Source organism: Xiphophorus hellerii, chromosome 22 (assembly GCF_003331165.1).
Source record: "Xiphophorus hellerii strain 12219 chromosome 22, Xiphophorus_hellerii-4.1, whole genome shotgun sequence".
In the NCBI taxonomy this organism is placed as follows: Eukaryota; Metazoa; Chordata; class Actinopteri; order Cyprinodontiformes; family Poeciliidae; genus Xiphophorus; species Xiphophorus hellerii.
In genome coordinates this window covers 21591138-21608384 of record NC_045693.1, presented here as the reverse complement: position 1 = coordinate 21608384, position 17247 = coordinate 21591138, and the positions used below count along the sequence as shown (strand labels likewise).

At 38.6% G+C, this 17247-nt stretch overlaps 1 protein-coding gene across 1 annotated transcript; it reads left to right on the top strand.

The window, feature by feature from the left end:
* Positions 1-4676: 4676 nt before the first annotated feature.
* Positions 4677-14709, top strand: LOC116713614 (transmembrane protein 26). Its single transcript, XM_032553815.1, has 6 exons — positions 4677-4964; positions 6265-6361; positions 6570-6638; positions 8768-8976; positions 9106-9185; positions 11195-14709. The coding sequence occupies exons 1-6, from the start codon at positions 4774-4776 to the stop codon at positions 11485-11487; spliced, it is 939 nt and encodes a 312-aa protein (XP_032409706.1). The 5' UTR covers positions 4677-4773; the 3' UTR covers positions 11488-14709.
* Positions 14710-17247: the final 2538 nt, after the last annotated feature.

The following is a 17247-nucleotide window of genomic DNA, read 5'->3' as shown; positions in this document are numbered from 1 at the left end:
AACAGCACAGAAACATTCTTTATGCTGAAGGGAAAGAAAACAATAAAGGCATATAAGACAGAACATCATATAAGTAACACTATTGTTATAAATGAAAGAACAAATATTTGATAATAAATATATACATTTCACCTGACATTCCCCCCTGTTTATCACATATTTGTTCCAATTCTCATATCCCTCCAAAGGCAGCCACTTCAAACGATTTTCAGCTGGGAGTTCATTTTTAGGAACGCAAATATGCTTACACTCAGGGATCATATTCAGGTCACAGGTTAGGGTCTGGATACAGGTTAAGAGAGTCGTCATCAGAGTATTCTTTGTCAGGCTCAGGATGTTTTGCTAACAAAGGATATAGATGTGCCATCCGGTCCTCCATGGGAGAAATCGCTGTGGTAATGAGACGGTTAAACAAGGAACGCAAGCAAGGAATACAACAACATCCACACAAGGTTAGAATTGCAGCAAAGACTGCAACCGATACTAAGACAGAGGACACAAAGCTTCGGTACTTTCCAAAAACATCCATCCATGCATCCCACATGGAAGTATTCACACCAGAGAGTTCTTTCATCTTGCCATTAAGGGTACGGAGACCCGAAATGGCCTTCGTCAGGCTCCCATCGGCTGCTGTGTTATTCAGCAGAAATGTGTAGCACCTTTCTCCAAAGATAGCACCCCCCCTTCTCAGCTAGCACTATTGTTATAAATGAAACAACAAATATTTGATAATATATATGTACATTTCACCTAACAACCAGACACCAAAGTGCTCAGAGCTGGTAGCAACTGGTATGACAAAACCAATGACAGACTTGACTGCAGACAAGACGAGGAACAAGGAACACAGGTGGGATTAAATACACAGAGGATAATCAGGGACACGAGACACAGCTGGGAACAATCAAGGAGAAGACAGGACAACACTGGAGATTTAATAGACACAGAAACCTAAAATAAACACAAAGAAAACTCAAATCCTCACAAAGAAACCTTCCTGAACGGCAGAGGAAACACAAACTCTGATCAAAACATAAAGTCATTGTGGTGGGAGACAGAAAAAGCTGACACAGCAAAAAACAAACAAACAAACAAACAAACAAACAAAAAAAACCCCAGAAGAACTTAAAGATAAAGTCAGCATCATTCGGTTTAGGCTGCAGTCTTATTTTTGCCTGATTTTATAGAACGCTCCGTTATAATACTGAAAAGAAAAATTTACCCCAAAGTAGCTTCAGAAAGTATAAAATTTTTAGCATTATCTTTATCGCTGAAATTCAGCTAAAGTTTTTTTTTATTATGGGCTCTAGTGTCCCTTATTTTTTGAAAGTAGGCTGACAGGAAAGAGGGGAAGACATGCGGCAAATGTCGCCGGGTCTGGGAGTCGAACCCGCGACGGCCGAGTCAAGGACTCAAGACCTCCAAACGTGGGTCGCGCTGACCCCTACGCTACCACGGCGCGCCCCGTTCAGCTAAAATTACTGCTTGTTTCAGTGGCAGAATTTTAAATTACCTAAAAAATTAGAAGAGTATTGAAATGCATAAATACATAAACAGAGAAGCATGTGGACGTCATTTTGCCTGCACCTTTCCCTCCTTTTCCAAATAAAAACAACACATAATTTGTCTACAGTCAGTCTTTTTTTCTGTATTCCCACCATATATTCAGACGGAAGTGACTTTGACTGAACGGTTGTTTTTCATTCAGTGTTTGTCCAACAAAAGTCCGTCAATGAGTCAAAGTGCGCGTTGGTTCGCAGTCAAAGTCAACTGACATCGGCTCCGAGGCTGCAGGATTATGGTCCGACTTTTGTTTTTGTTCTGAACATAAAGATGCAGTGGATCACAGGAATCTGAAGTACACATAGAGATTAAAGGTACTAAGACTGACCTAAAGTTGCTGACAAGCAAAGATTTAGCTTGAAGTTCATAGAGCCAGAAGGAATGACTTTTGGTTCAGATGTAGTCCAGTAATAAGTAAATCTTTCTGTTTACAGAGCTGGCACAGCTGGAACAGTAAAGCACTGAGCCCCAGACAATCCCTCCTAGGCTGACAGCATTTGCAGCAGTTAATGAGGCTGTGTGGGGCTTCAGCAGAAAGGTATTCATGGTAGTAGCTTAGCACGGGAGGCTAATATGATACATAATCACAATATGTAGGAGCCCATACGCCCTACAGTTCCAACATCAGGGCAACATGAGACCGTTTGGCCTCATACAACCCAACGATGCAGCTGCTATCAAACTCTATCAACCTGGTAATACTGCCCACTGTTTCAGTGGCTGCCTGTAACAAATCACTACACGCTTTCTCAACATTTTTACAAAAAGCCCTCATCTACGTAAACATCATGTTTTCAAGAAAACTGGGAGACAATGGAAACAGCAGCACAGCAGGAAGTTTGACTTTTTCTTGAAAGCTCCTAAAGTCGTATTTAGAAGAGGGAAAGTTGGGGCTTGTCACAAATCTTGACCACATTTGGTTTCTTCTCATATAAAATTTAGAGAGGTAAAAAAACAAACTGTTATTTAACATTGTGTATCTTGTTAAACCTTTCACCCACACTTTGCTATTGGAAAGTGAACAAGTTGCTACAGTATTTGAAAGAACAAAACTTTCAAATACAAAACTGTGAAAAACATGCTGTTGCTAGCTTGCATTGCTAATTGCAGTTAGCATGGACACTAAAATACTAAACATTTTTTGAGTTCATAACATGAGGTCAGCTTGGTGTCATTCTCAGACACAAGTTCCGACTTTAGAGGTAAATGAAATGCAGCGTAGGGAGTAACCGGCTCTGGTTCCTGGTTCGTTGTGGTTCGCTTCAGTTCCTACAACGAGCTGTGACACTTTCGTCCACCGCCCGCCTTTTCTGGGAAAATTCGGATGAAGCAAAAATTAACAAGTCATCTTTTTGCTTTACCTCACAGCTTCTTTGTTCATATATACATTGTGGGTGATAGAAGCATTAATATCTAGACTTTTCAGCTACATTTCTGACATAAAAAAAACTTTTTGCATATCAAAAACTGTTTTAGTCACCACAATTATTTCCAACTCTGCACATAATTTCCAAGTCTTTTGGCCAACATTCTGGTCCCTCCTGTATAAACCATCTTGGTGTGCCCCCATACTCACTTGATCAATAGGTTTCATGTATACTTTGGCATAAGTCAAAGATAATACAATTTCTCTCTAGTAATATTTATGAGGAGATTAACTTTTATAATATGAAAAAAACCTACCTGGCAGCATTACTGGTCTTTATATTGCCTTGTCCTTCTAAAGTGAAGTGGATTTCATCCTAAAACTCACTCATCAGTCAGCAACGGCTATAGACTTGTTGCCCTGTGACCTCCCACATCATGAAGGTCCTGGAGAGACTCCTGTTGGCCTTCCTAAGTAATTAGACAAACAAATATCAGGACGTCCAGTAGTTTGCTTACTGCCACCTTGGAACTGGAGTTGAAGACGCCATTATGCTCCTGCTGCAACAAACCCAATGTCATCTGGACAAAGCAGGCAGCACTGTGAGGATCATGTTCTTTGTCAGAAACTCCAGAAGACACAGGCGGAGGCCTCAACACGACTACCTGACAAACAGACCACAGTTTGTGAGACTGAAGGACTGTGTGTCCAATCAGCTGGTCAGCAGCACAGGAGCACCTCAGGGGACTGCACTCGCACCATTTCTTTTCGCTTTGTCAGACTTCCAGCACAAATCGGACTTCTGTAATCTACAGAAACACTCGGATGACTCTGCAGTTGTCAGGTGTACCGAGAATCTGAGTGCAGAAATGTGGTGGACTGCTTTGTGTCGCGGTGTGGGAACAATCATGACACATGACACAATCATTTGTTCTTGAATGTGAACAAAACAAAGGAGATGATTGTTGATTTCAGAGGAAACAGGGTTATGTTCAACTCTGCTTCCATCCTGGGAGACTCATATTCTTCTAATGAAAATGAAAAATATTCTCCCCACCTCTTTTTTTAAAATTTGTTTTTAAACTAATGTATCTTTCTAGGAAAATGATATTACTAATTAATGAATTATTAATGGTAAAAATGCAGCACAAACAACTGCAACAGCAGATTATCAAATGCAGTTTAACCTCTTTAAAAACAACAAAAAAACATTTTAAACCTGAAGGTGTAAATCAGCTCCAACATCATCACTTGCCTATAGAACAATATTTTCTTCAATTAATGTTGAACTGCTTGGTGAAAGGGTCACGACTATTAACTTATTTTACTGTTGGTGCCCGTCCTGCGCTGCCACCCTGGGTAAACAGCCATTTTAGCCATGAAATAAAAGAGCCACTAAACTTGTCCAGCACTGCCTTGGAATGAAGTGTGGAAAAAACAGAACAAGAAAACAACAACACAGTTTTCAGTCAGCTTTTTTTTTTTTTTTCTGACACGTTTTCCTGTTAAAAGAGACTGAGAATGTGATGCTCTCTGCACAAAGACTTTGCAGCGGAGTCAGAGTGTCAGCCGTACGTCACAGTGAGAAATATTATGAATGGGCTTTTTGAGACATGTAGCGCCGTCATTACTCACCACCTATCTGAGCTGACCGCTTCCCAGAGCAGGGCGAGGGGCCGGGTAGGGAGCAGTAGGAGGGTGTAAGGGGGAGAAGGCAGGCGGAGCTACGAGTTTGGGGCCTTTGTTTGAACAAACCGACCCTTCTTTTTTTTACTTCTCTCTGTGTGAGCACAGCTGCCAGCAGCGGGCTGAGATCTGTACTTTCCAGGAGCAGCGACAGCGCCATGGGTCTGTTCAGCTTTCTGAGTGCCATCATCACCAGAGCTTTGTTCATCCTGCTTTCACTGGTCGCAGTCTGGAGGGTGATATGGGTCAAAAAACATCCATACTACTGGCTGCTGACTTTGCTCTTTCTGCCACTTGTTGTTGAAATGATAATAACACTGAGGAAGCGAAAAGGACTGGACTACAAATGGTAATTTAATCCCTCTCTTCTTTTTTTTGTGCATGTTTCTTCATAAATTTGTGATGTAAAGTTTACAATGATCAATTACACTCTGAGCTATCTAAATGCATGCAGAAGTGATTGTATTGCACGTTAATAATGTGCAAATGTGCAGACTAACAATAATAATGTGTAGTTCTCCACCCCCTTGCATCCTGCTTGTCCCGCTGCTGAAATTGTCCTGGGACAGAAGGGTCCGGGTGGGACAGGAAATCAGACTCCTCAAACCAGCAATCATGGAGATGTATTTGTTATCTGGTTTAATTTCTTGTCATGCTGAGATGGGTAGAGTAACCAAAAATAGTACTCATGTATGAGTAGCAATACTTCAACATATTTTGTTACTCAAGTAAAAGTAAAAAGTAGCTGTCCAAGAAATTTCTCAAATAAGAGTTAACAAGTATTTGGTAAAAAAGGCTGCTAAAGCACTGCCTAATCAAAACATCAATCATTTAATATTTAAAAATCACATAATCAGACCAAATAAAGTATTAAACTATTTACAAATGTGGGTATTTTGCAGACCAAAATGAAAGTGATCCATAAAAATAATTACAAAATCAGTCAAAAAAATAAATATTTTATCTGAAATAATGTATTTCAGTAGAAAAACTTCAACAAAAACGAAAACTTTAACAAAAACTTCAGGTCTGTGCCTGGTACATTTTTGGTTAAAACTAGACTTGTTCTTCATTCAGTGAAGTTATTCACAGTGGGTAGAGTGTCCTGAAATTTTACTCAAGTAAGAGTACCTCACAATAAAATTACTCAGATGAAATTTAAAAAGTATCGCATAGTAAAAATACTTCTAAAAGTAATTCTTTACCTCCAGAAGTCACTCAATGAATGTAAATGAGTAAATGTATCTCGTTACTATCCACCTTGGCTATTATCTTTCCAGAAGATTGAATGCATGATAGTTATTTAGAAGGCACTATCTGACATAATAAACCTCATTTTCTGTCTGTTTAAGTGGTTGGAAATGAGTACAAAATAATTTTATTGTCCTTCTTAAATTATTGAGCAAGTCGTAAAAGAAACTGTGGTTGATGTGGGATTATCTTGAGTGAGTAATAAAAAAGATAATTTTCGTGAGAAGAACTATAAACAACAAGTTTTTGGAAATTTTCTTCTTTGTCTTCTTGATGTGCTGTTTCCCAGTCAGCTGCATTTATCTCTAATAATATACACACACTTCATTTTCATCCATATTGAAACTCTTCATTAGTTTGGAGCAGTACCGATAAACTGATTTTCCCATTTCTTGCAGGTTTTCTCCCACAATTTTTCTGTTTCTCATTAGTATCATTCCCTCCATCTGGATCCTGGAGCTCCACCACCAGCAGAACAGAAAGCAGGATGGCAAGGTAGTTAAAATCAGAAACCACAATATTCAATATTTCTGCACATCTGTCAAAAAAAAAAAAAAAATTATTATTTCCCAAAACACTCATCTAGGCAGATGTGGAGGACATGGCTGCAAGACATCTTTTTCTGCAGACTATGCCTTTTTTAGTGCTTCAAAGATAAAAATAAAGCACAAGAAATGTCTGATGCCTCGTTCCTCTTTTGCAGTGCAATTATGAGTTTTTCACTGGCATGAATGAATCATCAGGAAACAGCACAATAAGTGATAGTTTGAAGGTAAGTTAACTAATACTTCATACTTTTTTTTCTGAGGTACTAGATTCCCTAAATAAATATTAAAAAATCATCAATGAAGTGTGGTTTTTAAGATGGGTAGTATGACTGTTCAAACCAAGTTTTTTATTGCTTATTTAGATTTTTAATAAATCTTTTGAAAAGTATGAATTATAAGAAAATGTGACTGTTCAAAAGGTCTGTCTATTTCGAAGAGATGTGGGGTGCATTTCATTACCTATACGAAAACAAAAATAAAAATAAAAGAGGAGCATATTTACTGTTTTTTGTGCAACCACCTTATGTATAAACAATTACAAAATGAACAATTTATTGCATTTTCCGCATTAATAACAGATTTTCTCAAGCAGTGAGGTCAGAATTTTTCAAGTTTTGTTTTCTCAAAAACCTAGTAAAGGTGTGTTTTTATACCCAAACTAACGTGACTGGGAACGGACAAACTTCGTTCCAGAATCGTTAGTGCTGAGGTGGACAGAAGAACGTTTTCAGGAAGTAAAACTTTAGAGGTAGCCATTTCCCTCAAGGGCACAAGGATCAGCTGACATGACATCATGTCTACATTGTGAGGACGTTTGTTTTTTTTGCAAACTCATTTTTCACTTGTAGTCAGAGGATTAGTGAACACCTCAGCAAAAAGTTAAAGTTGATCAACTTTCTTGCTAGAAGAGATGGTGGTAGATAAGTGCTTCGTATTATCAGTTGTTAAAGCCGGTTATAAAACATCTTCACGGTGGCTAGCGAATTGACATTATCAGTAGAAACCATCCCCAACCAATAAAGGTGACAGTTCAAAATAAAATAGCTCTGAGTGAGCTTCTGCTGATAGATAACACTTACTGGAATCACAAACTCATATAGTTGGAGTTGCATAACAGTAAAAAAAAAAAAAATTGCAAGACGGCTCCAAAATGACTCATAGTTGCTACAAGACGACATCTCCAAGATGGCAAAAAAAAATTTATCAATGAAATGTGAAAGCTCTGCAAGGTTCATGCGAATCAGAGGATGGTATGAGAAGAGTCTGGGATGTCACATATAGTCAAGAAGAAATATTTCCAAAGTGAATACAAATGCATGGTTGATATGAAAGTTCTTCAAGAGGGATAGACTTTGACTCACTGTCAGAGCAAGATATCTCTAAGGTGGGTAGAAATCCAACGAGGATCAGCACAAAGTGTCCTGAAGGTGGCTATAATACTAGCTTCTAAATAAGTACAGATAGTTTTCCCTTTCCCTGCAATCTACAGGACCCAGAGTCATTGTTAGCATCTTGATACCAGATGTTGTGACGTGTCAGAAGTTTCCAGGCAGTAAAACAGGGAGAAACAACAATTGGCAAGTGTTCAAAATGCTATGGCAGATTAGTTTTCAATTCCTCAGAATGATATATAAAATCACACACATGCCCAGAATTACTTTCCAAGAAGACAGAAGAAAAAAGTCGCACATTGGAGGTTGGATTGAGTTTTGTGTGACTTTCTAGAAATGCAACAGTTGCATTAGTGAATTACTAGAACTACAGCTAAAACAGGAGTTTAGGGACAATAAACTCAACCAAACTAAGAATAACATGTAGACCAGGTCGTAGACAAAGGGGCAGCAGAGTTCACAACTTTTAATGCAAATGCAATTTTAGGGACATATCACCTTCACAGAGATGATGTTTTATTACCACAAAGCAACTAAACATGACCCCTAAGTTTGCACAGAGTACAGATATGTCATGTTAACATTAAAAGATAATTTTACAATCTGTAAATCAGAAGGTATTGATCTACCTCTTCAGCTTAGAAGCACAGTAAACAGGAAGCTTGGCTCACAACGCTCTGAGTCCTACTAAGATGGCGGCGGCGGCTGCCATTGACATCGAAAAACAAATTCAGCTTTGAGAAGTCAAATATTGTTAAAATAAAATGGTCTTTTTTGAAAAGAAACAGTGATGCTGAGGAACCTATAAAGTGATAATGTGAAAATGTTGCTTTTCAAAATGCTCCTCTTGTTGGAACTGTTCTCATGATTTACACTAACATATTGCGACATGTGTTTCGAGATGTGCTTGGGAAGCAATGGAGCCTTCACAGAAAGTTTCTCAATGTGCCTCTCTTTCCCAGAGACTTCATCATGTGTTGTCAAATTTCTGCCAGGACAGCTGGATCCTTGCTCTTCATCAGATTCTGCTCATCCTTCTCATCATAGGGAAGTGGCTTCTCCCTTTAGGAGGCGGGATCACGAGAGATCAGCTCTCTCAGCTTCTGCTCATTTTAGTTGGCACGGCGGCGGACATCCTCGAGTTTAACAGTGAGACGCTGGCCGATGTAAAGTGGGTGTTGTTGTGTTTTTTTTTAAGAAAAAGAAAACATTTTAATCCATGCATATGACAGCAAAAGTGTGGTTTCCTGTTTAGATGATGTTGTTTTAAAGCGATTTAAATATCCGTTGTGTTTTGCAGAGAGAACAGTCGCGAGCTGGTTTACGTCATTTTAGGTGTCTGGACTTGGAGCATGCTGCAGTTCCCCTGTCATCTGTGTGGTCAGTGTCTGCTTGGCTTTTTTAATCTTAACATACGTGCTTATTGAGCACTTATATCAGCTTCCAAACAATCGTTTCTAGAAAAAACATGACAGCCAAGCTCGGCCTCGGAGCAAAACGGAGGCAGATTTTATCTCTGCCTCTGTCAAATTATAAACTCGTGTAATCATGATGGCTCTTTCAGGCAGACATGTTGAGACCTGAACCTGTGAAGACGGATCAGATCAGAAAAAGAGCATTGAAGGCGTTCAAGTGTATACCGATTATCTTCTGAGCAGAAATCCAACCCAGGAACCTGTCTGAGTTTTTCAGATCCCCACCTTGCTGATAAGCCAAGGCAGCAGCTGTAGAGAAAAGCACATCTACAAGTTTCATCCTTTTTGCCCAAACTTGTTACAGCCAAACGCATGTGAGTCAACAACAACAACAAAAAAGAACTCAAAACAGGAACAAGTTTATTCAGGAACAGTTTGTTTCTGGAGAAACCCACATTCGCAGTCAAGTTGATCTATTACGCGCCATTATAATGTGGAAATAAATGTCATTACCCTTTTAATGCAAAAATATTAGAGGCATTAGAAGCTTTACTCTCGCAGCAAGAACACACAGAACTTAATAGATGTTTTCCGGTAATGTGTGTGTTTAGGTCTGCTTATCTTAGTCTGCCTTTTTATGGCACTATGCTTGAAATCCCTATAAATGCACAAGGTGTTGACTTACAAAACCCATTTGTCGAAGATGTCGTCAGAGAAATACTCTCCACAAAATCTCTGTTTCACAGCTTTTTTGTGTTCAGTCATCATCGGTGGACAGTTTGTCCTAGAACACTGTCAAAACTTTTCTACTTGTATTCAAGATTACAGTCATTCCTCACATTTTTTTGAAAGCTGAGGCTGACCACCGCGATGTAGGCTGTCATTTGAAAATTACAGCTTTAGCTGCCAAAGAAACCCCCCCAGCAATTTTAAAGCCAGAATTATCATCTTGTTTTTCAGAAGAATAAAATTGCTACCAACAAAAACAATCACCCCATTTGCACTACTTGACTCAGTGCGGGAGACTACGCAAACTCTCAGAGCCACACACAGCCAGAACTAACAGATATTTATCTTTTTTAATCACAATGTACAACCTAAAAAAAAAAATAACTTAGAGAAAAGGAGTATTTTGCTCTTAATGCCAGTATTACACTGCTTCTGAAAGTTTTCTCACAATTGCCTTCAACTTCTCAACATGAGAAAGATTGAGAGGCTCAAATTCACTGGAAGTGAGCTGAGGACAGAAAGAGGATGTGTGCTAGTGTGTAGACGAATGATTGCTTTGTTTATACTTTGTTTCAGGAAAAATGTTACTAAATGACTCCAAATGATCCAAGCAAAGGTGGAAATCCCCAGGAGATCCTAACCCACAATCTTGGAAAACTCTAGATTTGTTCCTTCAAATAAGTCATAAAAGGAACCTTCATATTTAAACAATATAAATGTGAAAAGGCAAAAAAAAAAAAACAATCAACAAAAAAATCCACCATCCATTTAAAGAAAAGTGTGGATGAATTTTCAGGTCAGTTCCCACAGGAACTTTAAACAACACACAAACGCACACACACACACACACACCCACACACAAAAGTAATAACAAATAAATAAGTACCACTTGGTGGACAGCTCTGGGTCTCGAATGTGCCTTCAGAGAAAGGTACCTAAGATAATTCGATCAGATGTTAAATGTTCATCAACTGAAGATGTTTCTTTAGATTGAAAATCTGGCTCCTTAGATTTTAACAACCTACTTTTCATTCTGCTATAATAGTCAGAACTTAGATTGACTATTAAATCAGAGAAACTCCCATAGAGATGTGGATCAAAGATCTGTTGAGTGGGTTCTTTGGTTCAACCTCATCACCCGTTTGGGTTTCCCTGGTTGGCAACAGCAACCTTGTATTTGTTGAATTGGCTGCTACTTCCAGTTTAGCACAATGCATTATTTTTAACGCATTCTTTTTTGAACAGTGGTGGGGCCAATGACCGACCAGGCAGCGGATGAGAGCGTCCAGGGAGACTCCCTCTGGTCCAATCGCAGCACCGACCTGTGGAGCATCGTGGAGACGCTGTTTATCCACGACGGTCCCTTCCTGGTGGTCCGGCTCATTGTCATGATACATTTTGGTACTTTTCACCAAATGCTTGTTTTCTTTGCCTTTAAAAACTTCCTGGTTGTCATCCTGAATATGTACAGGCTGTGTGTTTTATACCATGACTTTAAGTCGTCCGTGCACAGCCCAGTGGGGGACAGAGCAGACTGAAGAGTCTGATGAGTCATCGCTGAGATGGGTTAGAGACAAGGAAAATATCAGATGTCAGACCTAAGATGCTGCAAAGATACAAGACTTGTGAAAATTTCATGTGAAGCAGGAAAAGAAGTGTTTAATGTTATTTTGATCCAAAAGAACGACGAGTTCACAACAGAATCTCTGACCTCATTCATTTTGTAATCAAAGGACATTGTTGTTTGGATGACTGATATTTGGTCATAACATTTCTTCATAGACCTTTGGAGAGTTTATTTCCCTTTAAGTGATGCCACATTTATCAGAAAAACAAGTTCTTGGGTCAAAGCAGCCGAGTCTACCCATTAAAAACCGCCAGTATCCAAAAGCTTATTCTGCTCTTGACTGGTGTTTTTTGTTTATTATTGAACTAGATGACAAAAAAAAACAAGAAATATTTGCAATTCAGCAATGTATTTTTTTATTTTTTTTACATTGAAGAATTGCACACAACCACAACAGTCACAATGCAGTGGGATGCCAATCTATTCTTTAACTAATTTAGTTTGGGATATCATGAAATGCTCTCCATTCCCAAACATTTGAGACAGTGTCATGTCGCCTGGGCCAAACTTTAAACTGGACTTACAGTGGCAGTAGCCCAGGGCCACATTTTTTGGGAGGGAGGCCTCGATTTCTCTCTTTTTTTTCTTTTTTTAAATTAAGGCATGTTCTGCAGACATTATACTTAAAACATCATGAATTTATAGCAATTTATAATATGGAGCAACTGGACCTTTTAAAGCTACCACCCCAGTCAGCTCCCTACTGGAGGGCAAGGTACTGCGCCTGAGTGCAGTTGACCCTCCCTGAAAGGTTAAAGGTCAAAAGATCAACCAACCCCTTCACCCCCCACTTTCATAACATCAAACAAAATTGGTGTCAGTCAACTCGGCTACATTTGTGCTGGTGTGTGCAGCAAAACTTTTTGTTTGTTCCGCCATCATTCTAAAGAGATTAAGAAAAATGTCTTCTAAGGGTCATCAGAGGTCAAACACTCCCCTGCCACCGCTCACATTTAAATTTATTTATTTATTTCCACAAATCAGCTAGGTCGGTGCTTGTTTGTGCAACAAACATTGTCATTTGTGCTGCTTTGGCTTTGAAGATATCCACGAAGGTTTAATCTTTCATTGATATCTTCAGAGCCAAAGCAGCACAAACGAAAATTTTTGCTGCACAAACCACCACAGATCTAGTCGAGTTGATTGACACCAAATTTATTTATTTTTGCAAATGTGAGCGGGGCCTGAGGAGTGTTTGACCTCTGATGACCCCTAGCGAACATTTTTCTTAGTATCTTTAGAACGATAGGGGCACAAACGAAGATTTTTGTTGCACAAACGTAGCACAAATGTTTGACACCAATTTTGTCTGATTTGAAGAAGGTGGGGGGAGGGCAACTTCACTCAGGTTGATAAAGAAAAGAAAAAGGGACGCAGTGCTTTGCTACTAATTGTCAACACTATGACAAGTAGTTTAAAAAAAAATTGCGAGGGAGAGGGACGTAGGTCATTAATGATAGCTTGACTTTGAGAACCGTCACATTAAGATGTGCTGTGGAATTCGATGTGTTTTGATTCAGTTAAAAAAAAAAACAACTCTGACAGATCGTCAGAAGAGCAGGTGTTTAGATGAGCTAATCAAACCACCGCTGTCCTACCACAAGGATAGTTCGCATTAATAATCGCGAAATAAAAATTGAAACCTGAAAACATGAAACTGTAACGTACTGCATGTTCTTTTCTTTTTGTGGGAAGTGTTTGCATGTTTTTGGTCTTGATTCCCAGTACATTTGTGGCGTTGTTGTCAGTTGCTACAACAACGCCTGTGTGTAGGGCTCCTGACACAGAGAGAGAAAAAACTAGTGTGTTTTAGTTATTCTTCAACTGGTTTTCTACATTATTTGTCCCTTTGCTGAGGCAGACAGCACTAAATTAATAACACCTACATCTCCAGATTTTATTTAGTTAGCGCATGGCATGTAAAAGAATTATCTTTTTGCCCTCATTGTGGGCATGCAAGAGATTTCCAGATGTAAACAATAACATTCAACATGTCTATAAAATTAACTAGTACTGTACATGCATTAGCAAAATAATTTTTCTTTAGTGGATAGATCACCAAAATGGTTTCCAGCTCAGAGGCCTACATCCCTGTAAATCTGGAACTGCGTGTCACTTGTATTCTCAATTTACGTAATATTCAGGTTTTAAAAGGTGTTTTTTAATAATTAAAATGAACATAAATAAATGCTTCAAGCATATCACTCTGTGTGTAGAATAGAAAGACGTAGATAATAATGTCTGTACTCCTTACCTTTAATTTTTACCATTAAGTGAAGCAACATCTGAACCAAAACTGCACTAAAATCGATCGTTTGTTTAAGAGTCATGTCTGGTGTTTTTTTTAAAAAAAAAACATTTGGTGTTATTTTCTTCGTTGCAATTTTAATTAAGTATTTCTGATGGGTTTATTTTATTATTTAACACAGGTCATTATATTCTCTTGAAGTATTATGTTAAACATTTCTGAATGTTTTGAGGCATTTGCTGCCACGTTTTACTCTAACATTCAACTTTGCATGACTGTGAATGTAGACAAACTGAACGTAACCTTGCAGCGTGTTTGTTGTAATCTCATGTTACTCCTGCATTTTTGAAGTACTGTAAGCAGGTGAACTGCCAGAACCTGGTGATGAAGTTTTTTTGTAAAGCGATCTTGCTTCTTGTCCTTGGTAATGAAATGTATAAATTGCATTTCATTTGATTGTCACTAGATGTCCTCAGTTGTCTTTATCTGGTTTCATGATCTTCACCGTCAGCACTTCCTTTTTCATTCTAGCACTATTGGCACTATTACTCTGCCATATCTTGCTTGCTTTCTTATCAGTTCTTTATTGTTACCCTCTTTGCGCTTGCCTAACCTAACCTTGTTCTGAATTTTATATATTTTTTTGTTGTTGTTGCTTTGTTTTATATTAGACCAGTCAGATTTTCTTTCTCTTTATCAAGGTTTTGTTTGTTTGGCGTTTAATTTTTTTGTAGCTTCCTGGGTTTTCATCTGTGTTTACTACACTATGTTGCCTGTTATCTCTCTGCTTTATATTTAGTCTTCCATTCTGGTCATGTATCTATTAATCTGACCATGCACACTTAAATAAACGTCTTCTTTCTAAATAAATTTGAGATAATTTGAGCTTGCATTATTGCCGTGCTGTTTTGTTACTGCACTGATTTAACTACTAAAACAACAGTGAAGCAAGAAATGTTCCCTTATTCTGCCGAGTCTTATTGCAGGTAAGCGGCTAATAAAAAACAGCAGTTCTTGTTTCCACGTGCACATTCTCCTTCAAGTTTAAAAACAGTTGTTTTGTTTTCATAGGTATAAAACACAGAGAGGCTTGCAGGTAATTCTGGATTGTTTGAATGGTTAGGAAAACACAGAGGCAAAGTGAACAGAGAAAACAATAGAGAAAAAAGTGACAGACGTAAGAAGGCATGACGATTCACACAAAGGTAAAATAATAAATAACAGCGTACAGTAGGGGCAAATTTAGAAATACTGCACAGGCTTTATTTTAATTTTTTATACTCAGATCTAAAGAAATGTGCAACTGGGAAGGAAGTATAAAAGAAGTATAACATCTACATGCAAACTACTTGTATGTTAGGAATGTATTAGGTCAGTTCATTAACTGTAGGCCTTTAGTCTTGAATATAACCCATAAGGGCTGACTGTTTCACAAAACAGAAACAGCCATAAGAATTTCCACATTAGAAGAAAGTATTATTTACAAGTATTTCCTTTACCAAGCTGCTTACTGGTTGGAGTCGAGCAATTGTGCTGCTTAATTTACCTCACTTTAACATCGATAGACATTAAGTTATTACTTCCCTCACAATGTGCAATTGACTCAAGGTTAGCTCCTCTTTTTGAATAGTTGCAAGCAGTCGGAGCAGCTTCAGCACAACTTATAAAAGCCTTTTTAAGGAATCTTAGAGATGCAAATCCTTATTCACAGCTCCAATTTAAATCTCTAGCAGATTAAGGAAAAAAAACACACAAGCATTTGGTGTGTTTGTGGTTATGTAGTTATGCAAACCAGCATCTATCAAATACCAAGGACCGCCTGGCAAAAGTCATCATTGTGATGTCTGCAGGTTTTTCTCCTGTTAAATTATGTATTACATATGCACTGATGTCCTAATGCTATAAAACTGGCTTATCAAAGGTATTTCCGGTTTTCCTGAGCTGAGACTAGATTTATCTGTATGAATGGCCTTGTGCAAAAGATTTTCCCAATAGATTTCAAATGATTTTCTTGTTGCATTATCCTTCCTCCATCCATAATATTCAGTTTATTCAAGGTCAGGAGCCAGATCTCTCTCTCTCTCTCTCTCTCTCTGGGTCTGCAGAGAGGAATTGCTGTAAATGTGAGCCTAACCACTTTGAGACAAAACCTGGATTTTCTTCACTTGTGGTTGTAATCCCTATCGCATGACCACTGGTGAGGATTAGACAAAATCCTCACCAGTAAATCTAAAACACAGTTGCGCCTTTGAGCAATACTGTCACTTCTTCAAACAAAATTCTGACTCACCTTTCTACCTTCCACTTCATTTGACAATTTCTCATGAGTTAGAAACTGCAACTCCTCAAGCTGAGGAGTTGTAAGAGACACACCCCTGACCAGTAGGGATCAGTCCACGTTTTATTACCATGGACTCAGACGAAGTTGACTCAGTGAGGACTCAGCAATTCAAAAGCTATGCTGATAATCGAGCTCTGTATACAATGATCTGGCATGTTATTATAACCAGTGACAGTTAAGGCGAATGAAACTAATTATCTCTTTGTCATGAGCAGGATACATTAATCAGCAAGTGTACTTTTCTTCTTGAGCAGAAAAAAAATGGAAGAATCAAGATTTGAGTAAGTTTCACAGGAGCAAAATGTTGAATTAGATGTCTGGGTCACAGCATTTCCATTAAGTCCAAGTTGTGTGGGGTATTTTTACAAGCTGTAATAATTAAGCATAAATATCCAAAACATATAATAACCATCTGGTATGAACCCACATATGTCTTTTGTGTCATGTCTGAGATTTTTATCTGGAACATATCTTCCCATAACATCTTGCCGTGTATATTTCGAAACACCAAATTTCTTGTTGGTTTTGCAACTGATTGATGATTCCCTGTAGTACATCACCACATGACGCCACTCCTCCTCCTCTTGGTAAAATGTCACACCCTTTGGGACACTCCCATTTGACTCAGTCAAACACCTTCAACTGTCACCTGTTGCTCTTTTTATTATACTTCCATTGACACCTTACTTATATGTTTGTTTTTTAGGTAGCTTTTTCTTTTTACCCCAACTTTTGTGTGTGTGTGAGAGTGTGTATTATTGGTGTCAAAGGAACCGTGAGTTTATTGCGGAGCTGGTCCGCCATCTTGTGGCAGCTTCTTGCGCCGCAGCGTCCGTCTGTTTTGATATTTTTTCGCTTCTCTGCTGTCCCTCATAAATCACCAAAATGCACCTTTAAAATACCTGCCGTGTGTTAGAAGGAGTCCAGCTTTACGTTTTTATCAGTCCAGGTTTTTTTTTTTTAACGGGACCCCGTTCAGTCGCTGTGTGTAACCTGACACTGAGGGCAGGGCCACCTTTCTTCAGCCCAACCCAGGGTTGGTTCTCGACTACATTTCTCATTCGGGTGGGGCAGGTTTTCTT